Source organism: Marmota marmota, unplaced genomic scaffold (assembly GCF_001458135.2).
Source record: "Marmota marmota marmota unplaced genomic scaffold, marMar, whole genome shotgun sequence".
Taxonomy (NCBI): domain Eukaryota; kingdom Metazoa; phylum Chordata; class Mammalia; order Rodentia; family Sciuridae; genus Marmota; species Marmota marmota.
Window position 1 is genome coordinate 2,569,323 of NW_026000052.1, and position 25,806 is coordinate 2,595,128.

General features: G+C 61.3%; 1 protein-coding gene across 1 annotated transcript in view; it reads right to left on the minus strand.

The window, feature by feature from the left end:
* Nucleotides 1–756: 756 nt before the first annotated feature.
* The window catches only part of Col5a1 (collagen type V alpha 1 chain), a 191,169-nt gene continuing 166,119 nt past the window's right edge, over nt 757–25,806 (minus strand). The window contains 24 exon segments of the mRNA XM_048813424.1: nt 757–1,254; nt 4,400–4,633; nt 8,411–8,479; nt 10,727–10,839; nt 12,123–12,378; nt 13,145–13,198; nt 14,688–14,723; nt 15,345–15,398; nt 17,174–17,281; nt 18,217–18,270; nt 18,374–18,427; nt 18,518–18,589; nt 19,175–19,228; nt 19,710–19,763; nt 20,259–20,312; nt 20,736–20,789; nt 21,396–21,428; nt 21,430–21,504; nt 22,175–22,228; nt 23,289–23,396; nt 23,497–23,550; nt 24,264–24,371; nt 24,456–24,509; nt 25,138–25,191. Coding sequence (XP_048669381.1) covers nt 1,108–1,254; nt 4,400–4,633; nt 8,411–8,479; nt 10,727–10,839; nt 12,123–12,378; nt 13,145–13,198; nt 14,688–14,723; nt 15,345–15,398; nt 17,174–17,281; nt 18,217–18,270; nt 18,374–18,427; nt 18,518–18,589; nt 19,175–19,228; nt 19,710–19,763; nt 20,259–20,312; nt 20,736–20,789; nt 21,396–21,428; nt 21,430–21,504; nt 22,175–22,228; nt 23,289–23,396; nt 23,497–23,550; nt 24,264–24,371; nt 24,456–24,509; nt 25,138–25,191 — 2,007 coding nt within the window. The 3' untranslated portion in view covers nt 757–1,107.

Below are 25,806 nucleotides of genomic sequence, written 5' to 3' on the forward strand. Positions count from 1 at the left end.
GAGGTCGGCCAGGCCCCCGTGTCACTGCCCCGGGGATCTCAGGACACATAGCACCACAAGAGAAGTGTGAACATCAGCACCAGTTTTCACCTGATTCTCCACTACAGAGAATGTGGATCTCTGCCCTGGAATCTTCCCGTCAGGCTCGGCAGGAAGGAAAATGGAAAAGGGAAGCAATCAAAATTAATTTAAGCCTGCTTGAACCTAAGTGCATGTAGAAAAGGCAGAGTCTCAAATTCCTTTTTCCTTCCCATTAAAAAAAAAAAGTCCAGAGCTAATAAAAAAATCATCTGGAAAAGGGCCCGGGCACCTGCTTTTCAGCGGCAGCTTCACTTCCTGCTGACCTGGGCGACTTTCCAATTTATTGCACATTCCTGACAGGCGGGCAGGAGGCGTCCCACTGCCAATCCAAACCAGCCTGCCACCTGGAGTGGACACCTCACCCATCTGCCTGCTCTCCCAGTGGGCCAGGGGCTGGGTTTCCACGCACGACTGAAAGTCAGGCACACTTGACATTATAACAATACAATACAAATATTTACTTAAAACTCACAAAAACATAAGCACCTTTAATCCATGGGAAAGGCACAAGCGGATGACATTTGGCCTCTGCATGGATCCTGTGGAGGGTGGCTGGGAACGGAGGCTTGGCGACCTTTACAAGGCTTGCCTCAGAACATTTTTTGAAGGTCAGGGCAGATACATATCTTCAAGTTGAATTCTTAAAAAGTGATATCCAAATACTGCAGCCCCACCCCCACCCCCACCCCCTGCAAACTGTCCTGAACACCAGGGTGACGGATCAGGAGAGCCGGGGGCCAGGGCATCGTGGGCCCGCTGCCTTCCCTGTGGCCTGGGGTGGCTGGACGTGGGCGTGATTGAGAGGCTGTGGCAGCTAGGTCATGTGATTCGGCTCCGGGTGGGGACGCGACTGTTTCCCTTTGTTGTCTCTGGGCTTGGGGTCGGCGCCATGTGGTGTGGAGGCACAGACGAAGTCAGGCAGGAGGGGAGCGAGAAGCCTTCACTGTCCAGGATGTCGTGCACGAGACACTCACGAAGGGCGTGTTGAGGTCACAAGGTTGCTCTCAGAGACGGGGCCGGCAGCTCCTAGCCCATGAAGCAAGCCGGCCCCACTTCAAATCCAAATTTCTGTGACGCTTCTCCAAAGTCGTTGAACACGATGTCCACGATGGGCACCTGCGCCACCCTGGGGGTGTCGATTTCCAGCACCGTCTTCTGGTAGCCTTTCTTGGTCTGGGGAGGAAGACGCAGGCAGACAGCGAGTCAGAGCCAGGGTCCCTTGGGGCGGCCCAGGCCCCAGAACCAGGCTCAGGGCCCCTTTCCCCGCCCAGCTTCAGCCGGCTGGTGAGGAGCCGCATGGCGGCAGACCCGCCCCCCACACTCTGCGACCCAGGGCACCTCCCACCACCCACTGCACAGTCCTAGGGTGGGGGTGGGCCTCAGAGGGCAATGGAACAGTCCAGATGTGTCACACACTGTGGGTAGGACCTGGCAGGGTCTATAGCCTCTTCAAGCCCCTCTACCCCCAGGGGTCCCTGGAATCTGCATCTCCCCAAGGACCTCGGGACACCGTGGCCCCCCATCCCCCGTCCTGGACAGTGGCCTGTACCACTTTAGACCGAGACTGGGTGTATACTCTGAGCCGAATCTGGCCCAGGAGGTCTCCCTCCACCACCCCATCCCTGGTGGAAATCATCCAAGGGGAAAACAGGGAGGCCAGTACAGAGCCAACGTGGCCAGGATGCAGCCTGCGAGGTCCCAGGACCACTCTGAGCCAGAGAGCCCAACATTACCCCACTCTGCCCTGTCCACCTACCTGAGTGGGGAGCATAGGCCTCAGGCCCTTCTTCCTGACTGTGAGGGCTGAGCGTGTAACCCCCGGATCTACATGAGCCCCCGCCCCCAGGCTAATGGTAGGAGGCCAGGCCTCTCTCTGGGAGGTGAGGAAAGCATGTGCCCCCTGAGTGCCCCCAGGGAGACCCCTCATCCTCTCTCTGCCATATGAGGACACAGCAAGAAGCCGGCCATCTCCCACCCAGATCCCTACCTTGCTGGCACCCTAGCCTGGCCCTTCCAGGCCACAAAGCCATGAATAATCGAGGCTGGTGTCTGCAAGCCACACTGGCTGCTGCAGTGGCTTGTCAGGGTAGCCGGAGCACACCAGACCTGAGCCAGGCCAGCTTGCCAAGGCACTCCCAGATGCCCAGCTCTCAGAACTAAATGCAATGACAAATTCCTGTCTGAAGCAGCCACGGCTGGGGGACCAACTTGTTAGAAGCGACAGACAGCGAACGCATTCTCTGCACTCCACGTCCTCCAGGGCCACGGGCTGCACCGAGTGGGCAAGGTGCGGGCTGCTGCCTGGGTCCTGCCATAGCACGCGCATCAGCCTCCTGACCTCCCACCTGCACGCACCCCAGGCCCATGCTCCCTTGCCCCACCCCACCAGGACACCCCGCCTACTGCAGTTCCAAAGCCAGCCGGGGGAGAACTTCAGAGAAGACACAAGCTCTCAGGAGCCGGGGAGCACTCGAGCCCCAGCCCAGCCGGAGGCCTGGACCCAGCAGCTCCCTCCCGGGAGGGACTCAAAGTCTGCACTTTTCACACATGTCTCAGACACTCTGATCCTTGAGATCTGCTGGCTGCCCCTTGAAGGACTTATTCTGGGTCACTCAGGAACTCGACAGCACTAACACTGATGGACGAGAACCTTGCTGAGCTTCCAAGGAGCCAAAGCCTAGGGGCTGCCTGGCCGGGAGAGCCCGAGCAGGTGTCGGAGCCCCTCAAGGCTGCCTGAGGGGAGAGGGAGGGAGAGGCCAGGTGTGCCTCTGCAGCTTTCAGAAGCCTGGGGTGGGCAGCCTGAGCTGGACATAGGATCCTTCACGACAGTGGCACCCCGGCCCCTCCTGTAGAAGGGGTTCCTCACCCTCTCCTCCAGCCGGCGAGGAGCAGCCGAGTTCCCTCTCCTTGGACTCTGCTCCCACCTGTCCCCAACTGGGAATCGAATGAATGAGATCCCCAGGCTGAGACCCTCGGGGGACTCTGGTGGCAGAGCTGTCACAGGGAGCCATGTGACCTCAGCCTCAGGGAGCTGCACCTTTGCCAGCCAGCCAGCTGACCCCAGGGCCACCGGTCCTGCTCTGCTGCCCTGCCAGGGGCAGGGAGGGACAGGCCTCCATGGCGGCAGCACTGCTCTCTGTCCACCCAAGGGACGGGCAGCATGTGCTGAGCTGGCAGGTGATCTGCCTGGATTTATGGGGCCCCTCCACTCCAATTATCAGCACACTTAGAGGGGGCGTATTTAAAGTAGACTGCCGCCCGCTGCTCTGTTACCCCGTTATTCCAGAGGCATAAATAACCATTATGGGCTGGCAACAGCCCCGGGGGGCGCACAAAGCTGCACAAACAACGGGATTTATGTGGCGCAGCTCCTTGGCCCTCTTGCCCGGTGATTTGTGCCCCTCCACAGGGCCAGCCACTCAGCAGCCCTGTCAATCGGGCTACCCAGCCAAATGAGGCCAGAGCTGGAATTCCAATTTCCTGAGCTGTGATTACACTATGCATCAAGCAGACCTCCTGCGACTGGCCCGCGTGCGGGTGCCAGAGTCCCCCGTGGGAGCTCTGTAATTAAATGAGAGGCTCTTGACCTTTCAAATCATGCTGAACCTCTCTGGGGCTCACGGGCGGAGCCCTCGCTGGTCTAGTCCAGGCTGAGCGCTCCCCCGGCTCCTGCACCGCTCGGCCAGCTGCTCCCTGCACCTGAACTCCTCGGCTCGGGCTGCACCACAGAGCCAGGTTTCCCACCACGGATGACTCAGTTCTCAGCCATCACCTCCCCACCTTTCAAAGGCAGGGTCTTCTCCCCAGGAGTATGAATGGGAGGGGGCTGCCACTCCCTCCCCAGCCTGGCTCCAGCCTGGGGACCCTCCTAGTCCACATCTTGCCTCTATCCAGAGATGCTCCGAGGCCACCAGGAGCTTAGAGAGCTGATGGGGGTGGACGGGATGCTCCTCTCTAGGAGCTGGGCTCAGGGAGGCCTCCGGGGCTAGGGACACTGAGGCCAGCTCTGACAGCAGCCAGTGCTGGGAACCGGGAAGGCCAGGAGGGACCACAGAAAGTTCTCCTGACCCGGGAACCAAGGGAAGGGCTCTGTGGGGGCCGGGGGCCGAGGACGCTCTCGCCTGCCTGCCTCACCAGCTGCGCTGCAGGGGGCTCCGTGTGCCGGCGCTGGTTCTGTCTGGGATCTGCCTCAGGAAGCCACGTGGACACCAGCCAGGCCGGGGCTCTGGGATGTCCCCACACCCAGGCACACAGCCCAGGTGCCCCATAAGCTTGCACCAAGCAAGAGGAGGGGGGGGGGCCGGGCCCCGGCACTCACAGCACAGCCGTCCACCAGGGCGCGGATGTACGGGTTGTTGTCGTAGGACATCTCCTCGTCGTTGGAGCCCAGGAAGCGGATGGCCTTGTCGTAGCTGCCCGTGGAGGCGTCCTGCCAGGCCACTGACTGGTAGCAGTTGTAGGTGACGTTCTGGTGGGCAGAGGCACTCAGCAGCCGCAGGAAGGTCATCTGCACCACGCCCACAGGGTTGCCCTCGGCGTCCACATAGGAGAGCTGCCAGCAGGACAGCAGGTGGACTCGGCAGGGCCAGGCACACGGCCACAGCCAGAGCCCCACGTCCACTGGCCCTGGGCTTCGCCCCTGGCCTGTCTCCCCTGAGGAGACTGCAGGGATTCCCAGTCCCCATGCCCCCCAAGGCAGCACCTCGCTCTCGAGGGTTTCTGAGGACAGTGAACCACATCTTACTTCCCTCCAGATTCCTGGTGCTCCTCCTCCAGGAAGACCACCTTCAATTCCCTCTCCCCACCGGGGCTACCTCTGTGTCCTCCCTAGACTAAGCTTGGAGAGAACAGGCTAGTGGCCCCTTTGCTTGGTACCGGGCCCCAGAGCCTGCTGCCACGGCCAGCCAGCCTGCTGTTGGGCTGGGAGGCCTCCTGAGGGAAGTAGCCCCGTCCTCTGGGGATGCCCATTGCGCCTGTCCTCCCTGCATTCCACCCACTGACCTCCTCCCCTCTGCCTTTCAAAGGCGGGGTCTTCTCCCCAGGAGTATGAATGGGAGGGGGCTGCCACTCCCTCCCCAGCCTCGCTGCAGCCTGGGGACCCTCCTAGCCCACATCTTGCCTCTATCCAGAGATGCCATCCTGGAGCCTCCTTCCCAGATGGCAGGGTCTGCCTGGCTTGAACGTGTTAATCGGACAGGGACCATCTGGACAAGCCCCCAGGGCTGGGCTGGAGTGCCGGGAACCTGGGCAAGGCTTGGCCTCTCCTGGTAGATGCACCAGAGAGCAGACCAAAGAGCGGGAGGAGGCTTCCTGGGGCCTCTGTGTCCACTCCCAGGTGGGACGAGACACCCTCTGCCCTGAGCCTCCGTGGCTCCTCTGCTGGAGCACGGCTGGACACTCCCAGGGAGGACTGGCCACTCCCACTCCCTGCTCCAGCCCTCAGTGGCCCTCACTGGTTGTGTTGGCCCCTCCCTGCATTCCTCCAGTCCAGCACTGGCCCTGAGACCCAGGTGCCTGGGGTCCTATCTGTCACCCTGGCTGGACAGAGGGCACTGTGAGGGCAGGAGCCGGGCCCGTGTGTCCCTGTCATTGTGCTCCAAGGCCAGCAAAGGAAGGTGCCCATGAACTTCTGTGAACGGAGGAAGGGTAGCTGTCAGGAACCCAGGACGTACAAGGCCCTGGGCAGGGAGCCTGTGAGAATCTAGGGTTATGGGGAGCAGGAGACCTCAGAGAGCGACTCAGGCCACCTGGGGGACATGCAGGAAGGCTGGCCTGAAGCAGGTCAGGGCTATGTCCACACTGGGGTGACTGGGCACAGCCCTGGAGGCACAGGGGTGCTCCAGGATGGCATCTGGCACACCGCTCCCCCCTCACCGGCTGGGCTCCCAGGAGAGCGGGCAGGCTGGGGCCTGGCCACACAAGCCTCCCTGTGGGACCCCCACCCCAGCAAGCCAGGGACGGCTTCTCCAGCACCACCAGCTAGGTCTGCCCACCTGGGCATGGGGCGGTGCCGGCTCTCCCAGAGGTGAGGCTCGGGTTCTGCATCTCTTTCGCAAACTCAAAGCTTTCTGAAATGGTCACTGCTGCCAGGGGTGCAGATGCCCCTCAGCCCCTTGGTCACAGCACCCTGTCTCTCCTGGCCCAGGCAGGACCCTGAGGCCCGTCTTGGGAAAGACCCTCTTGGGAGAGCCAGGCTGGCCCCTCCTGCCCTGGGCACTGTTCTGGGGAAGCAGGTCTGACACTGGCGGTCCACCCCTGGGCCGTGGACGCTCCACATTGTCTGTGTCAGCGCACCCAAGAGGAGCATGAGCACGTGGGTGGCTACTGCATGGGAGCTTGGGGGTGGGAAGTGGGCAGCAGGAAGGTGGGGGTATGATTAGAGAGCACGGAGTGTGTGGTGACAGGCCCAGGGCCCGCTGCCTCCCGCCAGGTGGAGGGCCAATGCCGTGCCCTCAGAGGCCTCCGCCAGACCCTGTGGAGGAAAGCTGGGTACCCACCACAGTCCAGCGTCCAGCGCTCCTGGGAGGAAAGGAGACTGACTGAAGGGAGGCATGTGGCGCAGCCAGGGCAGCTGACGCAGAAGGACCTGAAGCCCTCGGTGCCCCAGGTGGTCAGAAGGCCAGGGCACGTGGCCCAGGCTGAGGGCGAGAATCCCTGAGGCCCAGGGAGCTGTAATGGCCTCTGTGGCACTGTGTGGTGGCATGTCTGGTTGAACCAGACAAAGGGCCCACATCTCAGAGTGGCCTCCACCAGAGGGCCAGAAACAAGGCAGGTGGACTCCCCTGGGTCCCCCTGAATCTCTGTCCCTGTCCACTGTCTGAGAAATAGGACAAAGGTCAGAGGTGGGCAGGCCATTTGGGCCGATGGCTAGAAATGTGTGTTCCACAACCACTTCCTCAGGGTGAGGAAATGGAGTGGGCACCGGGGCCTCCCGGGAGAAGGCCCAAGACCAGGGCAGGGCCAGCTGCCGGCTCGCCTGGCGGCTTCACCCTGCTGGCCCTTCTGCTGGCCCTATCCCACCTCTGCAGCTGCTGCCACGGAGCCCTCCCGCCACGCTGTCCCTTCAGGTCCTTCTGTGTGCTGGCGGGCTTTCTGAACAGCACAGTGGGTGGAGCAGAGAGAGACGCGGGAGAGAAAGGGACAGGAAGGTTGGCGTCCACAGAGACAAAACAGCACAGGCCGCCAGACGTGGCCACAGAGAGCACAGGCCTTCAGCGCGTCGGAACAGGGGCTGGGTGCCTAGAATCTGAGGCCTGAGACGTTGACACTGAGCCAGGCGTGTCCAGGCTAAGGGACGAGGCTTTAGGGGAACACGGCAAAGGCAGCCAGAGAGGGCAGCTCTAGGTCCTCGGGGGAACACAGCCTCTGTGTCCAGAGCTGGGACAGGAGCTTCGGGAGGCAGCGAGCAAGCTGGGCTAACCCCAGGCTGGACGCCCGGACCCGAGAGCTGGCTCCTGCAGGCCCACGGCCCCTAGGGTCCTGCCCACTGGGCCTGAGAGCTGGGTGGGAAAGGGAGTCTGGGCTGCACATGGAGCCCCGGAGAAGGGCACGGAGCCTGGCAGCCCGTGGTGCTTGGGGCAAAGCTGCCTGTGGGACACGGACACAGCCTCACTGAGATCCGTCCAAGCTGGCACCCGTCTAGGCCAGAGGACCTCCCACTTGGTTCTCTCAAGAGCGCCGAGCTCTGCCTACCCTGAGAAGGGATCCCTCACGGGCTGACATGGCTGTGGAGGGCCTGGCCGCGTAGCTGCACGGCTGGGTCGGTAGCCCCCGGGGTGAGTGTGGTGAGGTCCTGGGGACAGCGCTTGTCCTTTAGGTGGACAGGACCCACTTCACTCGCTCTGTCCACCGGACTTGTGAAAGTCCTGCTGTGGTCTGACCTCGGGGCTGGCACCTGGGCTGTGCCTTCTGTGGGCAGCCTGGCAGCCCAGGCTTGTTGCCCATACCCAGTTGTGGCACCCTGAGTTTCAACCCCTTCAGCTACTGCCATCAGCTACTGCCAGGCTGGGACGAGCTCTGGTTGGGAGCAGGGGGACAGGTGCGCAGAAGGAGCTCCACACCCTCGGAGCCTACTGTCACAGGACATGGAGGAGTCCGGCCAAAAGGACAAGAGCAGGTGTGGCCTGGCGGCAGCAGTCCATGCAGAGCCGTGAGCCAGGCCGAGCGGCAAGCAGGCAGCCCCGAGGCGGCCACTTACCAGGGAACCCCGCTTGTACTGACTCTACCAGGTGGAAGGCTGCTCTTTGGGCCAGCGGGCCATTTTACTCTGCAAGATAGGAGACGGGCGGGTTTCAAGTGGCAACCGCAAAGGAGAAAGAGGCCACCTTACCAGTTTACCACGCTTGAACTCACTGAACCAGGAACCCGGGTTCTCTTTGGGCCAAGAAGTGATTCTGGCCTGCATGTCGGGCAGGGCAGGGGGAGGGAGAGAAACAAGATGAAAGGGTTACTTCTCCTGTCTCCTGGACACGTCCCCCATTCTCCCCAGCCCCTGGGGTCCCCTGGGGAGTGCCTCCACCCCTGGAGGAGGCCCCTGGTGGTCAGGCAGGGTGACAGCTCCAGCTGTCCAGGGACCAGGGCTCACGCAGCCCGTGTAGGCCGCACACTGCACGTCAGCAGTGGGCACACGCAGAGCTTGTGGGTGGACGAGCACACGGCAGACCCTCAGACCACGACAGAGAGCCGGGGGTGAGAGCCAGTGTGACCGAGGGGCTGCAGTGGGCACCTCGCTCCTCCCCACTGCCGAGGAGCTGGTGCTGGGACAGCCAGACCCACTGTGTGTGTTGCGTGTGCACATGGTGTGTCGTGCTCGGTGTGTGTGTACGTGGTGTGTGAGTGTGCGTGTGCTGGGTCTCCTCTGGGGCCTGTGGGTCTTTGTGGCCACACCTGGGTCTGCTGTGACAGCAGAAGCAGGGCTGTGTGGGATGTCTCCTGGGATCACAGGCCCAAGCCCAGGCCCTGAATGCACCCCAGGGACGGCTGCTGCCCCCTCCCGGGGGCTCTGGAGAGAGGACTGTTTCTGTAGAGGCTGTGGCCATAGGTGCCCATAGGTGCCCAGGTCTGGCCAGTGGCTTGGGCTCAGTGAGCACAGCGAGGGGGTGGATGGCTGAGCGAGGCCTTTCTACAGGGACACATGCCCAGCCCTAGAGTTTTGAGAGCCTTCGGGGCCAGCTTGGGCTGAGCTTGGGTTGACTAGGTCCCTCAGGGACCTGTGGCCGGGACCCAGCCCACGGGACTCATGGTGAAGAGACACCAGTTAGATTCCTTAGTCATGGCCTGGGCTGGCGCCTCTGAGCTGGCCCTGTCCCAGGAGCCAGAAAAGGGCACCTGCTGGGGGAAAGGGTGTCCAGGCTGCTGGCCCTGCCTAGAGCCCAGCCCCACTCTCCTTTCCAAATCTGCCTGTCAGGGCCAAGCCCAGGTGTGGGAGCAGCTTCCCCCTGAACAGGGACCCCCGGCCTCTGCTTCAAACCTGCTCCAGCTCGTTTGTGGTGGCCCAGTACCACCCAGAGAGGTCTGTCTGCCCTGGGTTAGGGAGTGGATGCCCTGTTGGCAGAGGACAGAGCAGAGGAGGAGGAGAAACGTCACTCTGGGCCTCTGTTTGAAAGAAGGAAAGAAGACCTCCCTCCACTGGGGAGGTCTCTGTGCCAACTGCCTGTCTGTCTCTCTTCCAAGCCCAGGTCTGTCACCGGGAAGGCAGGTGATCAGGGTGTGGAAGGTCAGCTTGGGGGACGGTGGATCAGAACACAGGCGCCCACAAACCTCCAGCCATGCTCCAGCTCCTGCTGCTGCCCGCGGGCATCTGACCCAAAGGGCTGCTGGTGCTTGCTTGTTTGCGGAGTGCTTTGGGGAGTGAGGGGCAGTGGCCCTGGGGGGACTCACGTGTTCCCCTTTAGCAGGAAACTGCTGCTCAGGCCCTGAGGCCCTTAGGAAGCTGCATGGGGCTCATGTGCTGAGCCTGCTGTGGTCTCCAGAAAAGGGCACGTGACACCCACCAGCTGTGTTGGGGGACGTTGAGGAGGAGCACCTGTCCCCTGAGGCTGCAGTCTTGGTCTTCTTCTCAGCTAGCAGCAGGGCAGACCAAAGTGGCCCCTGCTCAGACGCACCCCTTGCATGCACACTCACCCACACCATGCCCACGCGTGTCCACGCAGGACAGAGTCACACAGAGATGAATACTTAAGTGGCATTTCATGGCCTAATGACTCAGACCTTGCTACCTGCCCCCAGACTGTAGGATGGCGCATCGCCCTCAGGAGGCCTGGAGCGAGTCCCCTGGGAAAGAGCTGGCACCAGGAACTCAGGGACACGGCAGCTTCCTGAGGATGTCTTAGGGTCACTTCATCACACCTGTGTCAAATGTCCTTCCTGGGCTTTAGGCCAGTATCAGGGAACACAGGTCACCTGGGAAAGGCGGCTGGCTCCCAGGGCGAAACCCCAGGCAGAGACTACTGTCCTCCCACCTGCACAGCCCTGGGAGGCTCGTGCCCACTCGCAGCCACAAGACCGCTTCTGAAAGCAACTTAGGTCTTCTTCTGGGTTTCTGGCTCTCAGCCTTAAATCTGTGCACCCTGAAGCACCCAAACCCTGGCCTGGCCCTGCCATGAGACGGAGGCCCGCTGGGCCACAGGGCGAGGCGGGTACTCACCCCCTCAGACTTCTTGTCTGGGAAGATGCACGTCGACCCTCCAGCTGTGAAGTTGCAGTAGACTTTGAAGGAGTCCCTGGAGCACCCTTGGTGGGGATCTACCCAGTATTCACCTGGATCAGAGACAGGGAGGTGGCTTTGTGAGGACTGCTCCCGGACAGTTCCAGAAACTGCCTCAACACCCCAGTCTGGCATCACAGAGCAGCTAGGGCCACCAATGCAGGCCTCCTTGTGCTGCCTTCCCTGCTGGGCCCCTAAGAGAGGGGACAGAGTGTCCACCAAGGACAGAGCGACAGCTGGAAGCACACTGGGCAGGTGTGTGGTGACCAGGGGAAGGTAGCTGGACCATTAACGATGGGAAGGCAGGGAATGTTCTGGAGGGAGCTCTGGAAATTCATGGCTGTGGAGTGAGTCTCCTGGGACCACAAACATCCCTGGGTCTTCCAGGAGGCAGTCATGGGGGCTGTGTCATTCAGTTAGTGCCTGTCCTGTGGCTCCAGACAGACCTGCATTTCCTGATGATCCAGAGTGTAGACCACTCACTGTAGGGGTTCGGTGTTTGGGACCGGGGTCCCTGATGACTTCAGGGTATGGCAAAGTTTCTGAGCAGAGGCCTAGGATGCCCGGTTGCTATGGCAATGCCCTCCATGCTGAAGTCTTACCAGCTTCCACCTTAATCTTAGGCACATAGCTCCTGGGAATAGAGGAACTTGCTTGCTTCATAACTACAATATCTCACCAAGCTCTGGTGCTCCTGGAGCTGCCCGCCTAACAGTAACTTCAGACAGTGGACCTTCTGGAGAGCTGCACAAAGCTCCCGACACTGCACATTGTAACTGTGAAATGCAACTGCAGAATAAGCAACCTTCCTGGTACTCTAAACAATAGTGTGGTTGTGGTAATAACGACCCAATGTGACCTACTGGTGTAAATAAACGTGGCCTGGACAAAGAGCCACCCTGCCACCTTCCTGCCCCTGTACTCTGTCTCCTCTTTATATTATTATTATTATTCTTTATAACTCACCAATAATGGCTGCAAATTCTGAACCTCAGGCCAGCCCTTGCTAAGTGCCAGGCCACGGGCATCTTACGCAATGCCCCCTTTACCTGTCCTCTCACAGGAAGAGGTTCTTGTCCCTATATTGCAGACCTGGAATGACAAGGCTCAGGGCAAGGCAGGTACCCCCCTGAGAATGGCCAAGAGGGACAGAATCCAGGTCTGGCCCGCCTGGGAGCCTGGCCTCTCTCCCTGGCCTCCTCTGACCTGTCACCTCACCCTGTGGCCTCCACAAGTTGGCAAGGGGACAGCCTGTGTGTCCTCCCACAGATGGTGAGGCCGGGAGGTGACTGTCCTGGCCCGGGCACCCATGGGTCAGACGCCCCTCAGCCCTCACCGTCTGGGAAGTCGGGGTGGCAGAGCTGCAGGTCTTTGCAGGTGCGGGCGGGGTTCTGCTGCGTGCCCAGTGGCCGCTTCATCTGCTCGATCTCCAGCTTCAGCGAGTTGAGCGATCCGAAGACCTCCTCCATGCCATCCGCGTAGTCCACGTAGCTCTCGCCTGCCCCGTCGTCCAGCAGCTGGCTGGCGTCGATGTTCCGACGAGTTCTGGACGCCTGGATTGGCAGGGGCTGGATGACCTCACCCGGGGGGCCCTGGGGTGCAGGAAGGCAGTGGTGAGTGGAGGGGAAGGAGCAGGTCCTGGGCCAGGACGGAGCCCCACAGCCAGGGCCTGGTTGGCCGGCCCCCTCGGGCCGGTGTCCTGGGCTGGCTGGACGTCTGCCCTCAGCGTGGCTCTCCCCCCTGGCCCATCTGCTCCGCAGGTTCCTGCCTGCACTGCACGTCCCCTCCAGGCACGTCCCTTTCTCTGCAGAGCCACGGGAACCAGCTCAGGGCCTCGCCTCTGTCTACTGTCCCTGGCCGCCTGAGGAGCCAAGCCTCAGGAGAGTGACTGGACTTCCCTCCTCCTCTCGGTGGCCCCGGGTGGGGCTGCACACAGTGGAGCCACATAAAGGCCTGCTGATGTGGGAAACATGGCGTCCAGGAGGCACCCCGCACTAGGACCCGGGTGCTGAGTCAGCATGGCCCAGAGGAGGCTCCCGCACCCCAGGTCACAGGGAGCTTCCGCTGCACCTCTGGAGCCTTACCCAGTGCCCAGCACACGACTGCACACACTCACGAATGCACACGCACACCCACAGGCACCCCCACACGCGATTCCCTCCCGCTCCCCTGAGCAGCTCTTCCCAGGGGCGAGCTGGTTGTGCGGCCCGTCTGTGGCCTTGTGTGACTCATTTCCCTTGCCGTGTCCTGTGACAGGCCCTGGGCATGCCACGTGGGTGCCACAATGTTTCAGAAGGAGCCTCGTGAACACGCCTCCCTCCAGTCCCAACCACTTCCGCCACGTCACAGGCTACTCACGGGCGGGCCGGGGAGTCCTGGGTGGCCTGCCTCACCCTTCGGGCCAGTGGGACCCTGGAGAGAAGACAGAAAACCACCCTGGGTCACAAGAGTGTGACAAGAGCTGACATGTCCCCTAGGGCTCCAGAAGGGTCTGGAAACCAGTGTGAAGGTGGGGGTGGGGACAAGGATGGCAGGGCTCTGCTCTGCTGAACCCCTGAGGAGGGGACCTGGGACCAGTGTCCTCCAAGAGGGAGGAGCAGCCCAGACACACCTGGGGGCCGGCTGTGCTGGGCAGCTCAAGAAGTCAGAAGGGGACACTGAGAAGAAACTCAAATGGCTGGTCAGCCCTTCATCAGTATCAGGGAAAGCCCAGTCAAAATCACACGCGGTCTCAGCCCACCAGGGAGAAGGCCACTATCAAAAGATAGACACAGCCGCCCCTGGAGAGGAGGCAGAGAAAAGGGAGCTCCGAACTCGGCTGCTGGGAGTGTGACCACAGCCTTCGTGGAGAACAGAGGAGGCTCCCCAAAGAGTGGAGAGCAGATCTACCCTGCGACCCAGCCACCCTGCTCTGCACACACAGGCCCCGCGCCCATGGCGGCTGCTCAGTGCTGCTCAGAGCAGAGCCGACCTGGGTGCCCATCGATGGGCCAGAGGATAAAGAGCACAGGCCTGTGTGCTCAGGGGTGTGACTCGGCCACGAAGGCAGGGAGCCCATCGCTGGCGGGGGCTCCGTGGAGCTGGGGACACTGCAATATGGGAGACTGTCAGGTGCAAATGCCCCGTGGCCGCCCTCGTGTGTGATGCTAGTGGAGTCAACGTGGACAGAGCGGTGACTACTAAAGGCTGGGGACGTGGGCTGGGACCTCGGAGCCAAGCACAGCGAGGCGGAGGAGACCTGCCGGTGCCCCACAGCACAGGACCCGTCCATGGCACCCCCACCTCCTTAGTGAGCACACACGGGTTTGAGCAGCAAGCTCTGTGCCACGTGCTGGAGCATCGCTCTGCACCCCGACCAGGCAGTGACCACATGCCATCCAAGGGTTAACAAATGTTCAGGTGGACAGAAACGCTAACTGCTGTGAGTTTATCATCACACTCTGAACACCTGGATTCGAATGGTCACCATTCACTCCATACGTTTGTACGATGAGAATGATAATTAATTTTGAAAACCCAGTAAATGCAGCAATATAATTTCTGTCTTTAAAAAAAACGAAAGGAATAACCCCAGTGGCTCGGGAGGCTGAGGAGGAGGACCATGAGTTCAAAGCCAGCCTCAACCACTTAGCAAGGTCCCGTCTCTAAATAAAATATAAGCAAAGGGCTGGGGATGTGGCTCAGTGGTTAAGCAACTCTGGGTTCAATCCCCAGTGCCAAAAAAAAGACACACCAAAACCCAAAAACTAAAGGTTATCTTTACGTCACGATGCACAGTGGGGAATGGGGAGAGACAGGAGGAGGAGCAGGCAGGGTGGGGTGCAGGGGCCTCAACCCAGGACTTCGCTTCCTCCCCTCCCCCAGCAGCTCCCCAGGTGGGGCCTTAGGCAGCTCCACTTACCGAAGAGCCTTGAGCACCTTGGGGACCTGGCGGACCCTGCAGCGAGTAGAGGTCAGGCGTTAGCAGGGGAAGCTGCTCCGGTCCCTGTCCTGCTCAGCCCAGGTCAGCCTGCCCATCCACCCAGCTGGGAAATGACAACTCTGGTGGCCTCCAAGCAAGAATGGAGAGTGCCTGATGATGTACCATCACCCCACAGCACCCAGAGGCCCGTGGCCAGGGCCTCCACCTGGGGCATATGGACCAGGGCCTAACCTTCAGACGGGGTGGGTGAGGACGGGCTCAGGGCTGTGGGAGAGCCTCGGCAGGGCTGGCTCTCCCCAACACCAGGGAGGCCCAGTCTGGGGTGCTGAGGGCGGGTGCCCAGCTCACGCCTGGCCAGGCTGGCCCTGCCCAAACACTACTTTCCTCACCCTCACCGCATGCCTACAGACAGCTTCCACAGCCCCTGGGTGCCCAGCTATAGAGGTAGGCCCCTCCTTGCCTCCCGGTCCCCAGTCAGGGCCATCAACCCCACTCCTAAGCCTCTGCCTCCCGGAGCCCAGTGCGGGTTCAACGTGTCAACCCTGGGCCCCCTTTTCTGTAACTTCCCTGTAACCCCAGCCTCCCTGCTCCCCACAGAACAGCCCAGGGACCCCCAGGCCCCTCAGAGATACACACCGGCAAGCCAGGGGGCCCAGGGGGGCCAATCGGGCCCGAAGGACCAGTGACACCCTGAAAAGAAGCAGAAAGAGCAGTTACGGCCTTCAGACAGGGATGGGCGGAGGAAGCGGGCCCTGACGCCAGGCCTCGGGGTCCCCAAGCCCCTGGCTGCCCCTCTGCCGTGCAGGCAGCTGCCCTCTGATGTGGGGGCTGCTGCACAAGAGCAGACGTCTCTTCTCGCTGGGCCTGGGTTGGCCGTGCCCAGCCCCACAGCCCTGTCCACGCTAGACTGCTCCAGCCCTGTCCCACTGGAGTGCAGAATGACCAGTCCAACACTCCGTCACACACTTGGTCTCTCTTGTTGCTCCTGTCCATGGTCCTGTCCCCCAAGTCCCCCTGCCACAACAAGGTAGAGAGGCAGGGCGGGGAGGGCTGGGAGTGCTTTGGGCCCCATGTGTCCCACCCTGTCCAGCCTGTGTGACCTCTGACCATTCCTTCCCATGAAGCTCAGGCCCCGCTGGTGCAGAATGACTTCTCTGCATTGACCACCTGGTGCCGCAGACCGGGCCCCCCCCTCACTTTCCACCCAATCCCACTGTCTCCACTTGGAGATCTGTGTCCCAAAGACATCCTGCTGGCATTCGAGCTGCAGCCAGGGTGGTGAAGGTCACAGCCAGCCTCCCCCAGGAGGACACATGCCTCTCCTGGACCCCTGATGGGGGCAACTCTTAGGAGTCCATGACTTGGAGCCTGCACCACAGTGCAGACATCCTCTGTCAGCAAGAGCCACCAAGAGCACCTGGGGGGGACAGGTGGGCACAGGACAGCCATCCTTTTGGAATGGGGACCCTGAGTGTCTAATTCTCGTGGCCACGTGCCACCAGGCACAGAGGAACTCTCCTCCATGGCTGTGGTCATGTCCAGGGGACACTGAGTGGTCAGAAGACGGCCAAGGCCATGACAGAACAACGCTGGGCACAAGGCAGGGGTCTCTGAGGAGCTGTCCACATCTGTCACAGGCCCCAGGACGGGTGCGGCTTCATCCCCAGCCTCAAGGGCTCTCGCCACTCCCTGCTGGCCCCCATGTCCTGCCATCCTCTGGACAAGGTGGGGTGGAAGTGAGCAAGGTCCCCCGGTTTGCAGCCTGTCACACAGCTGGGGAAGTGGAGAGTCCCACACTGGAACCAGGACACGCTGCCTTCCTTGGGAGAAGAGCTAGGGTAGCATTTGTGTGCGGTGGCAGTACCCAAAGTCCACCCCTAGCAGGCCTGGAAATGTGGTGGCACAGCCATGCCCAGGGGCACCGAGTCCCCTCCTCTGCCTCTGAGGTGCACGTCACCTTCCCAGGCCTGGGTCCTTCTCCTCCTGCCCTCCTGTGGCCACGTCCCAGGGGCTCACAATGGCAGGGGATGAAGCCCCTGGCGAGGGTCTTTGCGGTGGCTTGCCGGGGGCTACAAACTCCAATGAGCTGCAGTGTGTCCAGAGAGCTGGAGTGGTCACCTGGGCAAGGTGGCACGAACACACGTGACTCACTCCCCTCCACGCAGGGACACAGGCTGCAGTCGCAAAGGCCTCCTAGGGACGAGCTGGTCACGTGCTCTTGCCCATCAGTGGGAGGTGGGAAGGGCAGACTTCTGAGTCCCTCCCGCAGCAAGGCCACCAGAGCAGTGAGGGGCACCTGTCTGCAGCCAGGGCAGGGCTGGGGGCCGTGTGCCCAGCTCCCGTGGACCCGGGTGAACCCAAACCTCACTGTCCCCGTGTGAAAGGCGGGTGACTGAGCCCTGGAGACGATGATGGCCCTCAGCTCTGGGGACAGCAGGGGCTACAGGGAGCTCCACCTCACGCACCTCTTCTCCTTTAGGCCCAGATGAGCCCTGGGGGCCAGGGAGGCCTCGGTCTCCCTTTTCACCCTGTTCACCTGGAGGGCCAATGAGTCCGATCAGGCCTGGGTGACCCTGTCAGGAAACAGGCATGAAGGAGCGTTTGTGTGCGGTGGCACTACCCAAAGTCACCCTAGCAGGCCTAGGAATGTGGTGGCACAGCCATGCCCAGGGGCACGAGTCACCGTGTCACCATCAATGACTGCAGGAGTGGAAATAATTTCAAAAGACACATTGGGTGCCAGGTCTGACGAGAACCACCCCCAAGAGACAGACATGCAGACCCAGACACGGGAACCAGTGACAAAGGGCTTCTCTGAGCAATACCGTGTGGCTCTTCACACGCCTTCCAATCATGCAGAGGAAACACACGCTTTTCCCTATAAAGACCTAAAACTAAACTTGCACCAGAAGCGGAGCTACAGAGAACTGGATGCTATAATCCCTCGTCACATCTTGAAAGGACAATGGGACAATTCCTGCTCTGTACGTGGGTTTGCTCCCCACGAGCCCCAGGAGAGCCCTGGAAGGGTCCCTCCAGCTTCCACTATGCAGGGCGTGGGGGGAGCGGTGAGCTGGTGGCAGATGCGGGGAGAGGAGCGAGCCCGCTGCCGTCTCCAGGTACCACCGCTGGCGGTGAGCTTGATGTTTGTAAATGAACGTAAGTGGAGGAAGAGGTCACCACCAAGAGTAATGCTGCCCAGGCCAGTGCCACCCCGCAGCACGGGTGTGGATGTGTCCTGAGCGAGCGAGCGCCTACTGCCTTGGTCCTGGATGCCCTCCAGCCAGGACCTCTGTGCCCAGCCAGAAGGTTCTGGTCATTCTGCAAGGCAAGGGTCTCTGAGGAGCTATCCACGCCTCCTGGGGCCCCTGAAGGCAGGACAAGCCTTGAAGGCTGTGTGTATCCTTCCTGCTCTCTCCGCCAGGCACTCTGGGCCACAGCAGGCCGCAGGGTGTAGACTGAGGCTTGCTGGGCTTGAGCCAGGACTGCTGCTGAAGGCCCTACTCACCTTTTCACCTTTGGGTCCAGAATCTCCCTTGAGGCCAGGAAGTCCTGGAGGACCCTGCAGGAGGAGGCAGAGAGATTAGAGTCCTCATCCCAGGGTCTTCTGGTGGCAAATCCCCTACACCCACCCCCACCATACACACTGCAGGGATGTCACTCACCATGGGGCCAGGTGGTCCGTCAGGGCCTGGGGATCCTGGGAGACCTTGCTCACCCTGAAATGGAGACCCCCGGTGTGAGCCGGCACCGCTGGTCCTGCTCTTGGCAACCCTCCTCCCCCTTCCTGGCCTGCCCAGTCCACTCACCACAGGGCCAGGGATCCCACGCAGGCCGTCTGGCCCAGTCTTCCCAGGAGGGCCTTCCAAGCCAGCTTCTCCCTGCAGAGGAAGTGGGACTTGGGTGCTCAGCTGCTCCAGGCACCTGGCCCAGGACACCTGCTCAGAAACCCTGGGTGGCCCCCAGATATCCGGGGCTGCCCCCAAGGCTTCCCACCTTCCTCCCGGTGGCTGCCTGGCCAATGCCCAGCCCACTAATTTCCTAAGCCAAGTGATTCCATCTCCGCTGCTCATGCCAATCACTACAGTGGGTCTTGGCAGTCACCTCCCGGGGGGCCAGCCCACTGCTGTGCCACTTGATGACAAGAAGTCTCCCCAAGGGAAGGCCAGTGGTGCCCGCCCAGACCTTGGCCACGAACTCACTCACAGAAGAGACCCACTGCCTGGGTACCAGGCCCCACGCTGGGCGCAGAGGATGCCCTCTGCGTCCGAGGTCCAGGGCCGCCCACAAGCCTCAGCTCGGGGGTCTCTCAACTCCTGCACCCCTGCCTCATTCCTCTTCCCTGAGACCAGTGGGCAGACAGACCCCAACGCCCAGGCCACCACCCACGGCTCCACCTGGCCTCTCCACAGCCCAGTCCACCACCTCTGCGTCCCGGTTGTGCCCTCTGGTGCGGGGCTCCTTACCTTGGCTCCTTTCTCTCCCTGCCTACCTTCGGGGCCCGCGGGGCCCGGGGGGCCCTGGAATAAGCGAGAGAACACGGGTGGTGAGCTGGGCCCCAGAGGGGGTGGGAGCCCAAGTGAGTCGAGGCTGGGCTGGAGAAAGGGGCCTGAGGCCACTCCTGGGCCGCTGGTCAGCATGGACACAGGTTCTTATACTGGGTCCCAGTGACTCCAGTCCCAGGCAAAGAGCTCCGGGTAGACCTGGGGGCACCGCCCTGGTGCTGCGCAGGAGGCTCAGTCTCACAGTCCCCAAGCCACCAGCGGGTTCAGAGGGCAAAGACGCCCCTCCACTGTGCTGACTTTCCGGAAGGTCTGTCCAGGGGACAGGCCTTTTCCAGGTTTGTGGGTGATTTCCTCCCAGACGGTTGGGTCTACTGACTGTGAATGGTGGGCCTGGCCTAACAGAAATGGCCATCATCCAAGAGCAGCGTGAGCCCAGGACCGGCAGGAAGCTGAGGGAAGGCCCCCCCCCGGCCCAGCTTCCTCCTCAGGGACTCACCCTCTTTCCTGGAGGGCCGGATGGACCAGGTTCACCAGTGGGGCCCGGGGATCCCTGGGTAGACAAAGACCAGTGCGTTAGGAGTCGGGGTGGCGGGAGGGGGCGCCCAAGTCAGGGTGGGTCCACAGCTGGGGAGGCACTCAGGTCCTCTGGCGAGTCTTCATCACCAGCCCAGCTGCCTCCCTCCTCCGAGCCGGCACAGCCAGCCCTGGAGGAGCCCTGCAGCCCCCGCACCCAGCTCTGGCCTCCGAGCACAGCCCCCGGCTGGCGCCCGGCACCGTGTGCTGCACTGAGGGGGACTTCCCCAGGCTCCTGGGGGTGGACCCCGGGAGCTGCGTGTAGCCCCCGTAGGACTGCGTGGGCATCTCTTGATTCTGGAACAGGGTCCAGCCTTTCCTTAGCTGCTGTGGCGGCTCTCGGAGTCCCTGCCACAGTCAAGAGTCAGCACCTGGGCCCTGGGTCTGGACTTCCAGGAAGGAGCCGAGCAAGTGGCAGAGTCCCCCAAGCATAGGACCCTTCACCAGGGGCCAAGCAGCAGTGCAGACTCACCGTCTGTCCAGGTTCGCCATCGTCCCCTTTGTCACCAGGTGGACCATCTTGACCCTGAGGGGAAAGGCAGGTTCCCCACTGTCACCCGGAGGGAGGTGCCCCAAGTTCCTCTGGCTCTAGTGCCCCCCGAGTCTCCCTAAACCGGATAAATCCAGTGCCGGCATAGGTGTGCCCCAAAGCAGGGGGCAATCACCTCAGGGAGGGAGCTAGCCTCAGAGAACATCAGAGCCAGCTGGCAGGAGGGGACAGGCTACAGGGACAGGGCTGTGGGGCAGAGAGGCTGCGGGGACAGGGGCTGTGGGGACAGGGGCCACAGAGGCACAGGGGCTACAGGGATAGGGGCCATGGGGGCAGAGAGGCTGTGGGGACAGGGGCTGTGGAGACAGGGGCCATGGGGGGACAAGGGCTGTGGGGACAGAGGGACCATGGGGACAGGGACTGGAGGGTCTAAGAGACTGGACTTCCTTGAGCACCTACCGCAGGGCCAGGCTCTCCAGGAGGGCCAGGATCTCCAGGAAAGCCAACTGGACCCTGAAGAGAAGAGAGAGGCAGGCCCAGGCCATCAGCAGTCAGACCACACCTGTCCACTGGTCACCGCCTCAGGACCCCACCGCCACCACCCAGGAGCTGGGACAGTCCCTACACCTCAGGCCCTTTCCACCAGGAGGCCCTTTCGAGCAGCACCCCAGGAAGCAGCAAGCCCAACCAGGGACAGCAGCCTCCAGCTATCCGGAGACACACGGGGCAGGCACATTGCCCACACGTCCACCCTGGCAGCTCCAGGCTGAGACCAAAGCCCACACCTCAGACTTCTAGATCAGGGCTATGAGAAGCCCCTCCTGATGCCAAATCAGGGCAGATGAGAGGAAGGCGTGTGCCCAGAGCCCAAGGCTAGTGGGTGTGTCTCAGCTGCTGCCCCGTCCACGAGGATGAACCTCTAGGCTTCTCGTGCAGGTCTGCTCCGGCTCATCCCCACCCATGTGCCTAGTAGCTGGTGTGGGACCCTCCAAACCTTCAACGATCACCCCCCGGCACACAGCAGTCATGTGGTCCTGCCTGAGCATATGCCCCGCCCCCGCGTCAGGAGGGGCCTGGCAGGGACCCCCAAGAGGGTACCAGGCACCACAGGATACTCACAGGGCTGCCTTTGGGGCCGTCGTCTCCAGGGGGGTCCTTTGGGCCCTGGGGGTCCAGCAGCACCAGAGGGGCCGGCCTCGCCCTTCTCCCCCCTTTCTCCTTTGGGTCCCTGGAAGAAAAATGGCCAGAGTCCAGTTCTCAGAGCTGACTGAGCACTGGCCCAGAATGAGGCCCGCGCTGGCCTCCAGGGGCTCCGTGCCTCATCAAATCCCGCAGCCCCTTCCCAGCACCTCTGGGTGGGCCGGAGGAACCCCTGGCTTTCTGAGGCTCAGCTCTAGTGGGGGGCTGCTCCTGGACCGGACAGCAGGCAGTGGGGACCCCAAGGTTCAGTTCCTGACTCTCAGGCACAGTGGGTAGCAGGAAGGCCAGGAAACCTGGTCCACATTCAGGGTGGCCTCTCAGAGGACATTCACCTGACCTCAGAAGGCCTGTAGATTCTCAGTCTGGTCCCCCATGTCTGGGGTGACAAGTCACCCTCACACTCAAGGCCGAGGTGCCAGAGAAGGCCAGGTAAGCAGCAGCCACTGATGGTGGGCATCACTGCTGAGGTCCACACACACACACACACCCCTAAACACAGGTGTGTGTGCCCCCAACACGTGCATGAACACACAAGGTCAGGTCCCCAAGCGGACCCTCTTTTTAAGTGTGACTCAGCGGCCAGTCAGCAGAGTAGGGCATGACTCCCATGGCATGGTGGGAAGACCTAGGCAGGGATGGAGCTTCCAACCAGCTCCCATGTGGACACTTCCCGCCCTGCCCGGAGCCCACACGCTCACCAGGGGGCCCCCTTCTCCTGGAAGGCCAGGCTCACCAGCTTCACCAGGCTCACCCTGAGGAGAGAAGGAGACGTCAAGAGGAGGACAGCAGCAGTGGCCCCGTGGCCAGCACAGACCATGCTCCACCTGCCTGCTGCCTGGCACTGGGACCCGGGCTGCCAGGACAGAGGCCCCCATCCCCAGGTGGCTCCCAGGATGGCAGGGGAGGCCAGCAGTGTTAGACACAGGCAGGTGATGGACACAGGGAGACGGCGTCCAGGCTACGAGGGATACGGTCAGTGAAGGCTTTCCTGGGCAGGGGCCTCGAGGGATTTGGAGAATAATTATGAGAAGATGGGGGCTGCACTGTAGGTGGGAACCCTGCAGGGCAAGGCAGGGGACAATACAGGCCACCTTCATGGAGCATCGACAGGGACATGCTGGGAATTGGGGGGCCACACCTCTCAAGGCAGAAGCAGAGGCCACTCCTCTGTGGGGTATTTCTCCCCAACCTTCCTATCATGAACAGGAGGATGATGGTCGCTTGCTCCCACCGAGTGGCCTGTATCCAGGAAGCCAGCTCTGGGAAGGGTGGGGGACCTGAAGTGTGCCCTGCCTTCACCTCCAGAGCTCATCCACAGCTCTTAAGACAGCGCAAGCCCAGGAGCACGAGGGGACTTGGCCCTCGATGCACAGCACACACACTATGTGCACACACGAACACGCACACTCATGGACACACACGCACACACATGTGGGTCTCAAGGGCCCAGGCTCTAATATCCACCAGACTGAAGGCCAAGGGCCCAGCATGAGAGAAGACCAGGGCTGGGAGCACAGCTGAGCAGCCGAAGCCCTCCCAGGAGGGGGCGCCAGTTCCCACCAGGGCCAGATCCTGGGGAGGGGGCGGGGCTTTGCCAGCGGTGCAGTTTGATTCTGTAGGAGGCCGTCTCGGACGGACGTGCCCGAGTTCCCAGTTCCAGTTCACGAATATGCTTCTAAGCTTCACAGCACACTGGACGGAATGACCCAACCAGGTCCTCGTGCCTCTGCATACACAGGCACACGCGCATGTGCACACACACGGTGGTCCCCCACAGGGTCTTGGAGCTGCTGCCCCAACAGGGAACATCACCTTCTCTCCCACTGCGCCAGGATTTCCTATCCCTCCTGGAGGGCCTTGTGGACCGTCAGCACCTGGGGCTCCGGAGGGTCCTCGGGGGCCGGGGGGACCAGGAGGGCCCTAGGAGAAGAAGTGGCCATTGAGCCCAGAAAAACAAAAAAACCTCCCCAAACACATGCAGCAGCTGGCACGGCTGGCCTGGGTGCCTGGTCACACTTACCATCTGGCCCACATCCCCAGTCTCACCCTTTTCACCTGGAGGTCCCGGCAAAGCCTAGAAGACGGAGCTGTGGTTAGGAGCCACTCTGCTAGTGCACACAGGCGCCCCCAGGGGGCGCCTCCTGGCTTCTACACACGAGCACAGCCCCAGTCACCAAGGCCCGGAATTAGCCAGAGGAAATAATTAGAGAAGAATGCAAAGATTTATGGACAGCGGCACGTATGGTGGCATCCCATAAAACCATAAACCTAATGAGCCGGCAGCAGGGAAACGTCAGATAAATTATGTGTCCAGCATATGCTGGGATGCCACACAGTAACTAAAGACTGCTTCCCAAATAAATAAGACACCACAATATCTAACAGCGTTTGACACACCCCATGGTCTAGGACGCAGAGCTGGGTACCAACTCTGCATGTGACCTGTGGGTGTGCCTGCTGGACTTGGCAAACACAAGACACAGCCTCCTGCTCGCCCAGGTGAATGTGAACAGGTACATTTGGGTGCACTCAGGCGGGTGGCCCTCAGTGCTGGGGACACATGCAGGAGTGGACGTCACTTTCTTTCCTCACAATTGCTCAGCATTTCCCGTGAGTGTGGATACAGATGCCTTGCTTGGGAGCAGTGGACCTGCTCTGGGAAGTGACAGCACTTCCAATCCCCACCACGGAGCCCGAGTTTCTCCTTTCTTAAGATGACAGGAGGAGTGGGCCCAGCAAGACCTAAAACCCTCTGTAGAGCCCCAGCCCTGTGAAAACCCTACTTACCTGCAGCCCCACCGGCCCTGGGGGCCCAGGGAAACCTCTCGAGCCTTCATCTCCTTTCTGCCCAAAGAGGCCTTGCTGGCCACGAGGGCCTGGCTCACCATCTGCTCCCTGCAAGGTAAGAATTGAGCATGGTGAGGCTGAGCAGCACTCGAGAGCCAGGGCTTGTGGAGGTCATTAGCCACAGATACTCACGGAGGGGCCTGGCTGTCCAATGGGGCCTTGAGGACCTGTGGGCCCAGGAGGACCCCGTGAGGAACAAACAGAGATCCAGGTTGATGTGCAGATCGCAGATCAGGTCGAGAGAGGAGTGAATCTCATCGCAAGCCCAGGTGGACCAGTACAGGGGGCACATGCACACAAGGTCAGTCCCCAAACTGCCACTCAGCAGAGGGATGTCCAACATCCAGGCCACAGGCTCTGGAAAGTTGTCCACATTCTCAGTTCCAACATGAGCATGTTATGACAAATGGCAAGGAAGCTGCCACCAGTGTCACACTACAGGCACTCTGCGCCCCTTCGCACACGGGGTGGGGGGGGTCAGGCACTCTGCGCCCCTCAGCACGTGGTGGAGGACAGGCACTCTGCGCCCCTCCGCACGTGGGAGGGGCAGGCACTCTGCGCCCCTCAGCACGCGGGGCAGGGTCTGCAGGGCACAGACGCCTGGGGGCAAGCGCACTGAGCCCACTTTATCTCAAGACCTGTGAACGTGGCCTGCTCACGCTTCAGCAGCGAGACACGCTCACAGGTTCACACACAGAGGAGCTTCCCGGGAAAAGAGCCATCGGCCTTCCCACCCACGGCCACCAAGGGCAGCGCCCGGCACGCTGGCGCATGGCCGTTTCGAGGGGCACCGGCACTCCGCCACAGCGCTTACCTGCTCGCCTTTGTCACCCTTGCTTCCTTTCTGCCCCGGCTCCCCGATCTCTCCCTAGGGCAGAGGGGAAAGAGGATCAGCCCCAGGGACTGGGCATCCTCTGCTCACCACTATCCCTTTCTCTGGTGACAGCAAGTCAGCTCTCCAGGTGGCCGCGGCTCACAGAAGAGGAAACACTTCTGTGGATCAGTACAACTTCCTTTCTAATGCCAGGCTGGGAGGTGCAGGCTTGGGATCTGACTCTGCACAGAATGTCAGTAGACTTGGCAACGGGGACGTCACACTGAAGCATTTGCTTTGTTTTACAATTGGACCACCCGCGTGGCAACAGATCAGGGGGCAACGCCATCGCTGAGTGTTAGAGTCTGTAAACAAGTCAAAATAACACCTGGCATTTTGCCAGGGGAATGTTAAAGTTCGTAAACAAGTCTGGATGGTGCCTGGCAAAATGTCAGAGGGAGTGGTTTGAGAAGTAACAAAACCGAGCCATTAGGTGTAGAGATTCCTGATTGGTTGACTGATGTATCTAGTTTATGCTAATTAGATAAGCTGTGTGGAATGTATAAATACTGCTCCTGTCCTGCAATAAACGGCTCCTACTCCTGCTGTATCAACGTACACAAGTTATTCGTCACCCCCCGGTTATTTTGCTGCAGCCGGACTGCGGCA